Source organism: Lacerta agilis, chromosome 5 (assembly GCF_009819535.1).
Source record: "Lacerta agilis isolate rLacAgi1 chromosome 5, rLacAgi1.pri, whole genome shotgun sequence".
Lineage (NCBI taxonomy): Eukaryota > Metazoa > Chordata > Lepidosauria > Squamata > Lacertidae > Lacerta > Lacerta agilis.
The window spans coordinates 42,680,149-42,695,608 of NC_046316.1; the positions used below are offsets into that span (position 1 = coordinate 42,680,149).

At 40.6% G+C, this 15,460-nt stretch overlaps 1 protein-coding gene across 1 annotated transcript in view; it reads right to left on the bottom strand.

The window, feature by feature from the left end:
* Nucleotides 1-15,460, bottom strand: part of BTBD16 (BTB domain containing 16) — a 29,199-nt gene that overhangs the window by 1,577 nt on the left and 12,162 nt on the right. Inside the window, exons 11-14 of the mRNA XM_033149494.1 lie at nucleotides 11,394-11,513; nucleotides 4,404-4,495; nucleotides 1,431-1,513; nucleotides 510-587 (exon numbers count right to left, since the gene is read on the bottom strand). Coding sequence (XP_033005385.1) covers nucleotides 510-587; nucleotides 1,431-1,513; nucleotides 4,404-4,495; nucleotides 11,394-11,513 — 373 coding nt within the window. The remainder of the gene's footprint in view (nucleotides 1-509; nucleotides 588-1,430; nucleotides 1,514-4,403; nucleotides 4,496-11,393; nucleotides 11,514-15,460) is intronic.

Genomic DNA, 15,460 nt, shown 5'->3' on the forward strand with positions numbered 1-15,460 from the left:
TGTGAGAGGGCCATTAAGAGAAGTCTGGATTCAACAGAGCAGCTGACCTAGTGACCTCTAAGGGGAAGGACCGTGGGAACATCGCAAAAGACTGAACAGTTGCCCATTGCTTGCATGTATGGACAAAATTCACCTCACTAATTCTTGCCACAATTTTGCCTTCCCATCCCCCCCCCCCAATTTCAATCTGTATTTATTTATTTATTCAATTTATATACCACCCTTCCTCCTGAAAGAGCCCAGGGTGGCAAAAACATCAACAATTGGAGGAAATGGTAAAAAATGTTATAAGAACAGTTTGAAACGTTATCTCGGCCAGTGATTTCAGAGTTGGCAGCAACAGTATCTTCCAGCCAATTTTAGCATATATATTAAATCCTTTATCTTTTTCTCATATTCATGCATATCCCTCCCATCGTCATGTTAGGTCATGTGAAATGTTTTGTCAGCAGGCGGTCTCCTGCCTTCCATCCTGTGTAGAAATTCTTCACGTTTTAATAGTGACCTACCTGTGTAAGCACCAGACCAAATCTCACTGCCTGAGTGTTAAAGTCTCTCTGAAATACCATGTCACCACCATTCTCTAGCTGAAAGGAAAAGAAAACTTCATATAGAGTTCATGAGTTCAATTTTTTTCAATAAAACATGGTTTTCAATAAAACACAGGTGCCAATTCAGTGCTTTAGCCTAACATGGGGAGTTCCCATGTCTAGGAATTAGGTATACAACTTGTTATTGAAGGGGTTGTAGTACTCCCCCTGAATGAAGGAACAAGCTTGTTGTCAGGAAGTACTCCTGGATCAAGTGGATTCTGTGGCCAGGGATGCTAATGCCCAGCTTAGGCTGGTTCATCAACTATGACCCTTCTTGGCCTGGGACAGCCTGGACTCAGTTGTCCATGTTGTGGTGACTTCCTGCCTGTACTACTGTAATGTTTCCTACATGTGGCTGCCCTTGAAGATGGTGTGCAGGTCAGAGCTAGTACAGAATATGGTGGCCAAGTTGTTAAATGTGGCAGTCTGAGAACTGTAGCTCTTTTAAGGGAACGGGGTCTCTTAACAACTCTCAGCTTCCCTCAACAAACTACAGTTCCAGGATTCTTTGGGGAAGCCATGACAGTTCACACCCGGGACATCGTGGTTTTAATGCATGCATTTTAACAAGAGATGTCCAGGTTATTAACTGTCATGGCTTCATCATTATTGATTCATCATTATTTTCCTTAAACAATGTTAGAAATTATGTCCATGCTTCCATGTACACTTCCTCCACTGTGTATCTGTTTTCAGTGTCCGAGCTGAATGACAAGCCCTCTACACACTTCAAAGCAGGCCTGGATTTTTATAGGCATAGACATACTAGGAAAACTGTGAAGTTAAAAAGAACTAAAATCCCCCCATTTGCGCAGTATAGTAAGCATACCAACTCACTGCATGGTAATGATCAGACAAGATCCTCGTCAGCCACGGCAGAGGAAGGAAGTTAATTGCCCAGAGTTCCTCCAGATGCCTGCCTTTGGGAAGAAGAGAGGAAAATGAATTATTATTAAATTTCTGTTAATCAGAAAACAAAAAAGTGATGTCACTGCACCTGCTGAGTCCGATATTATTGGTGATGCACTTGCAGGACTCTGCAGGCACAACACTAAAAGCAGGAAGAGTTTTTGGAAAGAGGAGACGCAGCAAGAATGCAAAAGGGAAGCACAGGCATGTGAGCTGGGGTTTTAAGGCCACACCTTGTTGAAGAATATGAGGAGCTCAGAAGCTGTGAGGTCAACGCAGAGAGAGGAACTAATGAATTCGTCAGGAGAGAACGGGTTGCAGAAAGACAAAGAAAGGGCTGGCCCTGACCACATCATTGTTTGCCCCTTCAATCAAAAGTATCAGCCTCATGGGAATGCAAACCTTCAACAGAAAAAAGAATCCCACCCCTGGTATAAATCTATCCTCTCCCATCCACCTGTCTAGCCATGGCACCACTCACTTAGTTCAATCACTACTTTGTCCAAATTGACTCTCCTTTATACTTTCTGCACAGTGCCCCTTCCTGCTTCCGCTCAGCATTCCGCCAAAATTAAAAACTGTCAGATGAAGTTTTCTTTTTGACAGCCATGCACAGATCCTCAATTGTCTCAACAACTGGGATTTGCACAGTTTGCAGGGGTGCCATTCTTCCTTCCCTGTGCTTCTGCAGGCCAGACACAAATGCCAAGAATCGGGTTTAACAACATTTGGCTGGGTTTTACATTAACCTGCTTTTTGAGATGCTCACAGCACAATGAGGAAGAAATTAATCTGGGCTCTCGTCTGTGCTACTGCTGCTGAAGAATGCGGTGCTGTTTGCGTATAGCAAAGTATGCATTTCAGTTTCGTGGCCAGAAATGGCTTTGCATGATGTCATCACAGTCTATTCAGGCTGAAAGAAGTCAATGTAACATGGGCTTGCTATTGAAAGCAGCTATTGTTCCAAAACAAATGTACTGACAAAGTGGGTGAATCAAAAAGATTTCTTGTTAAATGTGGTTTCTTTTAAAGGGCGCATGACAATAAGCTTCCATTCTTCTTTCCCTCTCACATTGCAAAATGTACGAAAAGTGCCTTTCATGTAGTTGGTGCTGGATAAGCATTAAATAGTGAGAGGCTGTTACAGTGGGAAGTAGAAACTTCAATGTCTGCACTTGGCTAATGCTTTTATTAGGACCAACCAACATGTCACAAAAATGTGGCAAGCCTCTGAGTTCTCCAAAACTCTCCAGAAGGTGAGATGATACAGAAAGGATGGGATAGAGATGAGGAATTAAAAAAAAACAACCCCCAAAAGTCAGCTTGTAGACTTAGTTCCAAGATGGAGACTGAGTAAGTCACGGTAAGATCAAAAGGGCTTTGAAAACAAATGGTGATAACCAACTTTTTTGGTCATATTCTGGGTAGATACACAGAAATAAATGGAATTACTACCATTGATTTCAGTGACTGGGTGAGATTTCAGTCTGATTCAGCATAGCTCTTCTTAGGTTTTTACATCAGACAACTTTTCTCCCTTCCCAACATTGTCCTGAACTTTTCTCCCTTCCCAACATTGTCCATCATCGCACTGAGCAGCAGACAACACACATGCATGTATACATTAGGATATGTCTGTTGGAAAATGAACACTTTCGGTTGTGAGAATGCTGATCAACTCTTGAGGAAGAGAACAGTGACAGAAATTCTGGGATCAGACCCCTTCAGCCATCCTCAAGCAAGTGATCAGCGCTGTCAAAGCCTACAGAGTTGACCACCTGTCTTGTACTGTAGTCAAAATCATGATCAAGCTGGAAAAAAGACTCACAACTGGCCTGTTTGGGGGCAACTGATGCTGCACCTTTTTGTGGGCCCCAAACCCACAATAAGATGAGCAATTTATGCATAGAATAATAGTGTCTCTGCATGCAAAATCACATTTCCTGGATGATCAGTCTGCTTGCTTTGAGTTGGTTCTTAAAGGTCCTATATTTGCCATCAATGGTAGACCATGAGGTTTTGTTTTTTTTAAATAAAACAGTTTTACTTTATATCATATATAAGTTGCTGCTGGATTTTTTACATCTCATGAAACACAGTGTGCTAGTAGTGGGGAAAATTCAAAACTATTTGCATGTTTCTGAAAAAGAATTCCCAACCCTATCAGAAATGCCGTTTTCAACTAGTTTCAGTGAACATTAACCTGGGTGATTAATGGTGGGTTTATCAAAAAATTTGGATTCCTTCATTAGTTTGGGGAAATTGTTATTTTTAATGCATTGTGGAATTCTAGTATCATGGAATATTGAATTTTGTTTCAAAAAAGAGAGAACTGCAATAGATTTTGCCCAAATAAATGGAGGAAACACATAAGGAAAATATGCATAGAATGTTTCGGATACATGGGTGGTCTCCAATGCTACATCTACTCAGAGTAGACCCAATGTGCATGGCTTATTTAGTTTAATTAATTTCAACAGGTCTACTCTTAGAAGACCTTAGTTAAAAATGGCTCTCTATTTGCAGTTATATACATGCATATACTAGTAGTTTTGTGTCTCTGTGTTATATGCGTGCACAATTTAAACCATCTTATTGCAACTAAGCCCAATTATGTGTAATGAAAGTAATCATATGCTCTTACCCTGTAAACTCCTGCTTCCAGTTCCTTCCTCTGCTCCTTCCTATCTCTCTATTTTAAGACTATAAGCCCCTTGGGGTAGAGACTTCTGAAACCTGTTTTTTTTTTTTTTTTGCAAAGTACCATATGCATATGTGATTTTATATTAAAAAGGGCAGAGCAGACCTATGAAGGGGGGCACACAAAATTTGGGAGTGCATTTTCATTTGAAAAACTCACTGCAACTGTATGTTTAGGTTCTAAAGAAAAAGTAAACTTACTTGAAGTGATGCCATGCAAACGGAGGGACTGAAAAATAGCTACGTATTGCTGTCCTGCTTCCCTTTCCAGGAAGGCACATATCTTGGGTAAACTAAAAACAAAACAATGGAGCAGAAAACTTTGTTTAAATCCAGCATGATTTCCTATCCAAGCTTGGTATTGCTACAGCTATTATTCATTTTCTACATGGAAAGCATCTGCAAACATTACAAATGCACATAGATTATTACGTGAGGTTTCTGTGCACATGCTGAAATGCCAAAATGTGTCACCGCAATGAGTTATGCATGTGATTCTCATATGCAAGGCAAGTGAGATTCCACATGCATTTATTTCAGGCTTTTCCCAAGACAAAACTGATTTCCTAGTATGAAAGATACCAATGGTAATGCAACAGTAAGAATTAACTTTGTACTAATGTACCATTTTTATATGTAACTGTATTTTTGTAATATTTTGTTTCAAGTGCCTGTTGTTGCTTCAGCTGTTTTGTAGACTTCTTAGAGATATTTTTAAATATATTAAATCAAAAAATCCTTCCAGTAGCACCTTAGAGACCAACTAAGTTTGTTCTTGGTATGAGCTTTCGTGTGCATGCACACTTTGTTTAGGTGAACTTTGAGCTTGCACACCTCCCCTCATGTCTCACGGTGTGTGTGATCAGACACATTTCCTTCCATTTCTAACTAACCACAGTTTATTGTTATGTCTGAACCAGGACAAACCATGATTTACTGAATCAAGCCAACCTCGAAGATTGGTCTATGAAGCTGGCTTATTTCATTAAACCATACTTATGATTGCCCACTGTTCCTCATAGTGAATGTAATGCTAAACTGTGGCTAGTTGAAAACAGAATAAATGACTGAAGCCAGTGTGTTTGTGTCTGTGGCAAGGGTGGGGGGAGAAGACAGGGTAGAGTGAGTCCTGATTAAGAATAACATCAAGGTAGATGGTTGGAGAACCTACCTGGGGAAATGATTGATTGATTTGTTACTTAATTTCCATACCACTTAACATATTTAAAGTTACAGGTAGGTGGCCGTGTTGGTCTGCCATAGTCAAAACAAAATCTAAAATAAAATCTAAAATCAAAAAATCCTTCCAGTAGCACCTTAGAGACCAACTAAGTTTGTTCTTGGTATGAGCTTTCGTGTGCATGCACACTTTGTTTAGGTGAACTTTGAGCTTGCACACCTCCCCTCATGTCTCACGGTGTGTGTGATCAGACACATTTCCTTCCATTTCTAACTAACCACAGTTTATTGTTATGTCTGAACCAGGACAAACCATGATTTACTGAATCAAGCCAACCTCGAAGATTGGTCTATGAAGCTGGCTTATTTCATTAAACCATACTTATGATTGCCCACTGTTCCTCATAGTGAATGTAATGCTAAACTGTGGCTAGTTGAAAACAGAATAAATGACTGAAGCCAGTGTGTTTGTGTCTGTGGCAAGGGTGGGGGGAGAAGACAGGGTAGAGTGAGTCCTGATTAAGAATAACATCAAGGTAGATGGTTGGAGAACCTACCTGGGGAAATGATTGATTGATTTGTTACTTAATTTCCATACCACTTAACATATTTAAAGTTACAGGTAGGTGGCCGTGTTGGTCTGCCATAGTCAAAACAAAATCTAAAATAAAATCTAAAATCTAAAAATCCTTCCAGTAGCACCTTAGAGACCAACTAAGTTTGTTCTTGGTATGAGCTTTTGTGTGCAGACACAAACACACTGGCTTCAGTCATTTTTCCTCCCCCTGCCCACTTTTCCACTGAGTCTGCAAAGAGATCAGAAGTTTTAATTCTGTTTTCAACTAGCCACAGTTTAGCATTACATTCACTCAGAGGTACAGTGGGCAATCGTAAGTAGGGATTAATTAAATAAGCCAGCTTCATAAACCAATCTTCGAGGTTGGCTTGGTTCAGTCAATCATGGTTTGTCCTGGTTCAGACATAACAATAAACTGTGGTTAGTTAGAAATGGAAGGAAATGTGTCTGATCACACACACCGTGAGACATGAGGGGAAGTGTGCAAGCTCAAAGTTCACCTAGACGTGCTCATTTAATGATAAACCATAGTTTATTATTACGTCCAAATGTAGCCACCATTCAAGCATATGATTCTACAATTGGGGGTGGGTTTTTTTTTTTTGCACCTCAAAGTTTTATATGAGAGTGACATACAAAGAATAATTCACTAAAAAAAATCAACCCTCTGAAAGGTTATATGAAAGGTTTCTTAGAGGTTGATTCAAAGGTTGACTGCATTATTAACAGCAGGAAATATCTAACCAACCATTTAGGTTATATAATGATTAATAGGAAATAGGAGCTGTGTGAGGCCAAATCCTTGCCAGGGAGGAGGAAGCCAGCAGCACAGAGCTGGTAGACTAAACAAAAGGGTTCACTGATCTAAGTGGAGTCCTCAGGTAATATTTGATAAACAATCCAAATTTTTCCAAATGAGGCTTTAGTGAAGCAAGCCAGTTTCATTGCTAGATTTCTGTTTTACTTTGTATTGATTTACAGAAAACTGGTCCAGGCTGCCCTGTTTTTAAAAGTGCCTAGCATTAACCATTCCCAAGAATCCACCTTCATCTCCCCAGGGAAGTGTCAATTATAATGTTTCTGTCCTTATGCTTTTTCTTATTCTACTGGGGAAGAAACATAATAACCCTTGGTGGCAGAGGGAAATGCCATGCCGAAACAAACAAACAAACAAACCATTCCCAAATCCACATGCAGATTACAAGGGGGGGGGAGAATCCTGAAGCTGGAAAATTTGGCTCACAAGGTGGCATGTCCTACTCCTTGAAATTTTTGAGTTTTGTCTTTGAACAGCTGGTCCCCCTATGCTGTATCACAAGCATGTCTACTCAAAATTGAGTTCGATAGGACTTACCCCCATGTAATTTGGCACAGGTTTGCATGCATCCTAAAGGCCCTTTGAGCCCATTGAACTAGTTCCACAGTTTGGATCCTGCCTAAACCTCTGCCCATTCCTGTTTATGGATCTTTGCTGGACATTTTTCTCACTATACTTCTTTTCATGGGTGTTTCTTTGCAGAAGAACAAAGGTATGCCACAATAGACCCAACTCTAAATCACAGTCGTTCATTAAGGAAGCTCTGAATGAAACGATTCCCCAACCCCCACCTCCACTCCTGGCTTCTTTTTCAGCGTTCATTTGCAACATTGCTCTCCCTAGAATAGATACTTTGAATACTTTATTTTTATAGATGCAAGGCAACCGGAAGTAAGTTCTCTGAAATCGAAGCAACCCACACCCTGCCTTTGAAAGGTCAGAGAAGAATCAGATGCCTGTTGCTGCACTTCACTTCAAAAGGCAGAAAGGAACTGCAAAGTGGTTTTTTCCACCGCTTTACACAATAGATAGCTTTCAGCGACTTTACACAGAAAACAGCTGTTTTCTCTGCACATTATATTTGAGCTGAATTCACTACTTAAACACACAGGGATATCCACATTCTAATTATTGGATTGCACTCTCTTGAGTAAGCATATTTGAACTAATCATATTTTTTAAATGAACTATTTGAACTAAGCATATTTTAAAAGACTTATTTGCCTTCTAGAATACCGCTGTGCCTCTATTCTCCACTATCTTGCAGTGTCCAAAAGTTTGTTCAAACACTCAAAAAGTTAAGGAATGCTTGAGCACCGAAATACAGCTTTATAGTGTTATTTCAGGAATTTCCATCCCAGTCTTCAGGTGACAGACTGCTCCCAGCAGGTAACAGGGTAAAGTATTTAAACAATATTACCGGTAAGTACATTTGTTTGGCACCTCACTTCCCATCTGTGACTGAACCAAGTTTACATTCACAAAGCAAGCTTCCCTTAACCTCTGCAGAACCCCACCTCTCACTCCTGAAATTTATCCCTAGGAATTGGGGGATATTTGGGAATGGGTTATGGCATGAATGTCTATAGATTGTGTGTTTGTGTGTGTGGTGGGGAGTTAGCAGAAATCACACACACCCCTTACATGAAGGGAAGAGCAAGGGAGGAGCCAAGCCACAGAAAGCAGCTTAAAACTCATATGGTTGGAGCTGAGTGGTTAGTGTCAGAATAGGACTTTTTGGCCGGGGGGGGGGCAGCTATCAAAGTCCCATTCAGTCATGAAGCTCACCAGCTGACCTTGGGCCAGTCACTATCTCTCAGCCTAACCTACCCCCATAGGGTTGTTGCGAGGATAAATTGAGGAGGTGGTTAACCAAGTACACCACCTTAAGCTTCCTAGAGGAATGTATAAATACAACAAACAAACAAACAAACAAACAACAGGTTTATACAATTATGAACTGTTTGGAGAAACCCAAACCTAAAGCTCTCTTTCGCTGGTGGAATTAGCTGTATGGTTCTTTGGACAATGGCCAATAACTGGGAATTGGCAGCTGTGTAGAGATTCTCCTACAGCTGCATGGGTAAACTGTATGAGGAGTGGCTTTAAACTAGCTCAAAGCTACCTCATTTCTGGTGCAGCTGCCGAACAATGCTAAGCTTTGTGCATCTGCTTTTTTTGTTGTTCTTTTCTGGAAAGGCACGTGCCAGCTCAAGGGATTCCCCTTGATTTGATTCAGCAATCCTCTTTAGCAGACTATTTTTGTGCAAACTGAAAACTGTGCTTGGAACATTTGCACCTGTTAAATTATAATGGATAAACACCACTCTGCTGATCGTAGGATTTGCTTCCTTTAAAAAAAAGAAGATATAAAATGGTCACACTTACTAACTTGCTGAATTGGGCTTTCCAGACCTACTATATATTGACTGAAATCCAAAAGAGAGATAAACACACTTTCAGCCTGAGAAACCAATGTGCTAAAGCATGCATAACTCTTGTGTTCAAGTGCAGTCATCAGATGCAAGTAAGTCCCATGGAAATCAACAGGACTCACTTTCCAATAATATGTTTAGGACTGGGGAACTATAATTGTCCCTGTTTCAACACACCCTATTGGTTTGATTCCCATTCATCATGTTTAAAGGGGTCTCACTGAAAACTGGATAACCAACAGCGGACTTCAAGTTCCAGTGTGTCCTATTGCTTAATGCACAAATGCAGCATGCTCCTTTTCTGTTTCCAGATGCCCTAGATAGCAGCAGGTTACATAAAGTAATCTTCAACTAAATAAATACAGATGTGTAAATGACAAAACATTTTAAACTGAAGGGAATGTAAGTGGGAGTGTTAGAACAGATTTAGTGCAAACTGGGGGTGTAGCTAGTTAACTCTGCAACTCCTGACTGCAAAATCATTGGGAAAACAGAATGCTTCAGCACAGAGGATGTTGCAAAGTGAAGCACGTTACTTTAAATGTGAACTGCGTAGTTGCAATCTGGCATCATACTCAGCTTGCACATGTGTGCATCGTAAAATTTCTCATTTTCCACTAGGTTTTCATATAAAAAATACTTCTTGGGTAAAACTAGTAAATACTGATTCACCCACAACTCATTTCCTATCTCCTGGTGAAATATGAGAGAGAGAGAGAGAGAGAGAGAGAGAGAGAGAGAGAGAGAGAGAGAGAGATTCTAAGCAGGGAGCTCCATTTTGAGCCAAACAGTAATTTCTTTATACTGATACATGACTCATAGGAAAGAATGTCTTATGGGAATAGTAACAACAACAACAAAACAGCAATGTCAAGAAGATCTGTTTGAGGACAGCGGGAAGAACGAAGATAATGAAAAGCATTTTCATGTGAGAGGCTTGAAATCCATTTGTCGCTTATTATTTCAGTCTAAAAGGTGAATGTGGGGCCTGCATCGGCCGGTGTGTTAGTTCTCCCGACCCCCTCCTCTCTTTTTCCTCCAAAAACGCCTTCTGCACCCTCAAAGCAGTCTACAAAATATGTGATTGAATCCCACCCAAAAACAGTGGCGCCTAGAAGTGCTTAGTGTCATCAGCTGCAGGCATACTCTGGGTTTTTCCAGATGACCTATTTATTGAGCATTCATCCTCGTTCACCTGGACAAAGTGTATGCAGAGGTCAGCTTGTATTTGGTCTTTATTGAGCATTTGTTCTGAACTGTTTGTGTATATGTCTTCCTGTTAACTACTGTTCATGCCACACTTTTCAGTGCATTTCCTCATCACTTTCCTAACCAGAGGAAATGGATTTGTTAGGCTAGGGCAACAGAGTGTTTTCATCCACTCTAAGGGTGTGCACATAGAACATTTTATTGTAAAATCAAAGGAGACTAAGCTCTTGGTCTCCCCCCCCCCAGGTAAGCCACACACAATCTAGAGCTATTGCTTACTTTTTAGCCCCTGGAAAGCACTTATTGAGAAACTGGTTTCATACAAAAAAAAAAAAAAAAAAAAAAAAAAGCTCATTGCAGATTGATTCTGCATTATCCTGTTCTATTTGAAGATAGAGGTAGGCAGCCGGGCCATGTGTGTATCCACACCTGTCCAATGACATTGTGGGTGTATACTATGATTCAATCACCACTTCCTTCTTCATTCACCTTAAATATGCTCAGTGATGGGAAGGTGGATAATCTCACCAAGGGGAGGATTTTCAAATACGTATCCCAAAAAACACACCAACCCTTGTGGATGGCAGCATCTAGAATTAATCTAGAGTGAAAACAGCATGATGAGCATGAGCATAAATGATTCCAGATTGAGAAAAACTACATTTCTGTGCCACAAACAGATTAGTACCCACACAGCCTAATTATGCAAACCTAAACTTCCGGTACATGCTTGAATCCTTCCTGCAAAATACTGATTTTGAGAGGGGCCCTCAAACTCTCTAGTTCTGAAGGGTTGTATTTTTATATTTTGGGGTTTATCCCCTTGACGTGTGTGTGTTTAATGCTGTTTCTTTACCGTATTGGATGACAGTGTCAGCAGCGATTGCGCTTTTAGACTTTATAGAAGTTTTAAAATATGCACAGTTGATATGAATTGGTGTGTAGAGTAGGGATTAAAAAATACATTTAATTACCTGCTAAAATATGTGAGGACGGTATCATAAGATGGAATTATCTGAATTTTGGGGTTTTGTTGTAGGAAGACCCAGCATAGTGTAGTTCGCAGGAGATGAAATTCATTGAAAGTAAATAACCTGCAAGGCAAAACAAAATCTTTATGAATTACCAGTTTGTATGGTGTCTGTATTTGTCTAAACAAACAGTTACATCATTATATTTAAATGTAGATATTAAGTGTAAGTTTAAGTTATTTTTCCTCAGATAACTTATATGTTTCTGTTTTGGTTATTTTAAAAAATTGGATACAACCACTTCAAGTTGGTTTAATTTACTTTAGCACATTGATCAGCATGTCATCAGGCATATTTTTTAACTACAGTTCCACACAGGACACTTGACATGACATGCAAGTTACAAGTCCCAAAAATGGCAAAAACAACCATTTCAGTAGTATTGAAAGACAGAAATGCTCAGTTTTCCACAGGTGCATTTCAGATTTCTGTTGGGACTGGGACAAGATGTAGCAAAGTCGAAAGTCCCAAGCAAACCTCGGCTACATTCAAAGTTAAATTGTGAAACATCAGTACAATATTAATATTAAAGGTGCCCTTGCAGAATGAGATATGGTCTGAAACAAAGAAAGTTTGTGTCCTGTCACTGCCACTGCATAGGCACTGTTTTCTCTTAGGCCCTTGGGGTTTCCTGTACTTCTGCTATCGGTTTACAGCAGGCATCCCCAAACTCGGCCCTCCAGCTGTTTTGGGACTACAACTCCCATCATCCCTAGCTAACAGGACCAGTGGTCAGGGATGATGGGATTTGTAGTCCCAAAACAGCTGGAGGGCCGAGTTTGGGGGTGCCTGGTTTACAGTATTCCTGTTTCATGCAATGATGTGCCTGCTTTCTTGGGCGTTCCTGTGTTCCTTACCTTGTATTTTAAGCCAGTGGCCTACCTGATGTTCTGCCTATTCAGTTTGGACCTCTGACTTGCAAACTACTTGGTTTTTGAGCTAACATAAACCTATCTTCCTGGCTTCATCCCTCTACAGATTAGGGGCTAGAAGATGTTCATCAGAATCTTACTTAACTAGACAGAAGCTTTTGAGAAAGTCACATGGCAGCGAGGAAACTTAAGGACAGCTCTTTAAAACTTTTGTGGGAGGAAGCTAATTGCTTTCCGAGAAGGGCAAAGTTAATGAACTGCTCAGATAAGACAAGAGTCTATTTAAAGACAAGAAGCATGGAAAATGTGTCTAGCTTTCAGCAACATTTTGGAAGTAAAAGCAGGCAGTATTTAAAAGTCATTGGGAAAGGGATCTTTGCAAAAAGCAGACATTCTGTCCAAACACTATAAATAAATCTGCAAAACAAGGAGCTTATAGCTGCCCCTGGGAGCCACCAAGTGTTTTAGCGGAAGCAAGAATCTAAAATGGATGGTGGTGGGAAAGCAGCAATAATTTATTTCTCACCCCTTCGTCAACCCTCAGTTTTGATATAGCACAGCTCTCAGATATCTAATTTTGATTACCTTCAGGAACAAGGAACAGATCTTCTCCATTGCCCACCCACAGACATTTAATGTGCCCATAGCTGTGTGATCAAGTTGGAATTAGGAGAATGGCCTTGACAGTGGGATCTAGGGCTGGAAAGGTCTGTCGGTTCTGGTTCTCTCTGTTACTCATTTAAGTAATAAATGTTCTACATTTTGCAGCAATTTGCCTTAAAAAAAAATAAACCTCTTGAAAATTCACCAGCATCTTAGTGTGAATTTCTCCTAATAAACACATTTTAATACGCAGTTTTGAGTAATGTATACATTCTTGAAAGGAATCCTCCATAACAGACTGCATTTTTGTATGTTATTTTCACTCTTATCTTCATTTCCACACACACTTTCCCACTGATATATGCATTTTTGTAATCATTGTGTGCTTGGAGAACTTCATTGTGAAATCTGAATAAGTGCAAATCTGAAAAATCATTATATACCTGTTCATGTATTGTTCTGGAAAGTGCAAATTTTAGAAAACTTTTAGAAGGTATCTGAAGGCAGCCCTGTTTAGGGAATTTTAAAATGTTTGATGTTTTGTCGCATTATTATTATTATTATTATTATTATTATTATTATTAGAGCCACCCAGAGTGGCTGGGGTATAAATAATAACTTAATTGTTGTTGTTGTTGTTGTTGTTGTTGTTGTTGTTGTTGTTGTTGTTGTTGTTGTTGTTGTTAAATTTGATAGAGTTTACTTTAAATGTGTACTGAATTGAATTTCTCCTCCATCGCTAGTGGATGTACATCTATACTGGTGGCAAAAGGTCCCAGGACCCCAGAATCTCCATGTTGGGCTGGGAGAAGCTCCCTCTTTGAAACGCTTGGGAGTTGCTGCCAATCATTGTAGACAATATTGAGCTGTATGGACCAATGGTTTGACTTGGTATAAGGCAGATATGTTCTTAGTGAGTTCCTGTGTTGCAGTGATAGCCTTCCCTGTAGAACAGCACAGGAACTGGCATCTGTGCTCACTGTAACTGAATTGTCATGATGATCAAGCATTCATTGCTGACCCTACATCTTATTTTCCAGGGGGTATTTGCTAATATGCACTCCTATCTAGCTTCAGAGCTCCATCACTACAATAAAACAAGGGCAGGCACAGTGCTGCCACATCTGAAACATTGTCAAATGAAGTTGTGTTGACAAATGCACATACCATACTTCATTTCAGAAGGGATCATAGCTCAATGGTAGATCACCTGCTTTGCATGCAAAAAGCCCCCATTGCCATCTCTGACAAAAATCTCTGGGCCTTAATGTTAATTAAAGGTAAAGGTAAAGGGACCCCTGACCATTAGGTCCAGTTGTGTCCGATTCTGGGGTTGCGGCGCTCATCTCGCATTACTGGCCGAGGGAGCCGGCGTACAGCTTCTGGGTCATGTGGCCAGCATGACTAAGCTGCTTCTGGTGAACCAGAACAGCGCACGGAAATGCCGTTTAACTTCCCGCTGGAGCGGTACCTATTTATCTACTTGAACTTTGACGTGATCTTGAACTGCTAGGTGGGCAGGAGCTGGGACTGAACAATGGGAGCTCACCCTGTTGCGGGGATTCGAACTGCCCACCTTCTGATCAGCAAGCCCTAGGCTCTGTGGTTTAACCCACAGCACCACCTGAATCCCTACTTTAATGTTAATTGTTGTTGTTGTTCAGTCGTTCAGTCGTGTCCGACTCTTCGTGACCCCATGGACCAGAGCACGCCAGGCACGCCTATCCCTCACTGCCTCTCGCAGTTTGGCCAAACTCATGTTAGTAGCTTCGAGAACACTGTCCAACCATCTCATCCTCTGTCGTCCCCTTCTCCTTGTGCCCTCCATCTTTCCCAACATCAGGGTCTTTTCTAGGGAGTCTTCTCTTCTCATGAGGTGGCCAAAGTACTGGAGCCTCAACTTCAGAACTTAATGTTAATTAGGTGATGTTAATTATGTGGTTAGCAATCACATTGTGTGCTTTAAAAAAAAACACAAGGTGAAGAGGGACAATTGTTCTCAGGAATGCAACATGCGAAGACAAAATATTTAAGCCTCTCCCCCACCACCACTTCTCCTATCCGTGAAAATCATGCCTCCTTCAGTGCATCAATGAGCATTAGGGAAAAAACCTTGCACTGGGCAGCCACTGCCAGCCAGGACTAGACAGTGGACAGAGGTGAGCTAAAGATTGAAAGGAGATTCAAAAGATACCTGAAATCAGCCGTCAAATCAGAGGAAACCTGCTGAATCCACGTGAGAAACCTTTAACGCCCTAGCAAAGCTAGGCCACACACAGAAAATCTAATTCACATGGCAGGCTCTTACTTCCAATGTGACATGTCACAGGCATAAATTCCCAGTGTGACATGTCATAGGCGTAAAAACAATCTGTTTTGCTCAAGTTAAGTAAGACTTTCCCTGGAATTAGGTTGCTGCTTCATAACACATCCGCTAGGACAGTGGTTTTCATAAGAGAGCAATTACAGTGGCCATAAAAAAGAGAACTTCTGGTCAAGTCAATATTAGGTTTCATTTTAAAAACAACTTGTGGA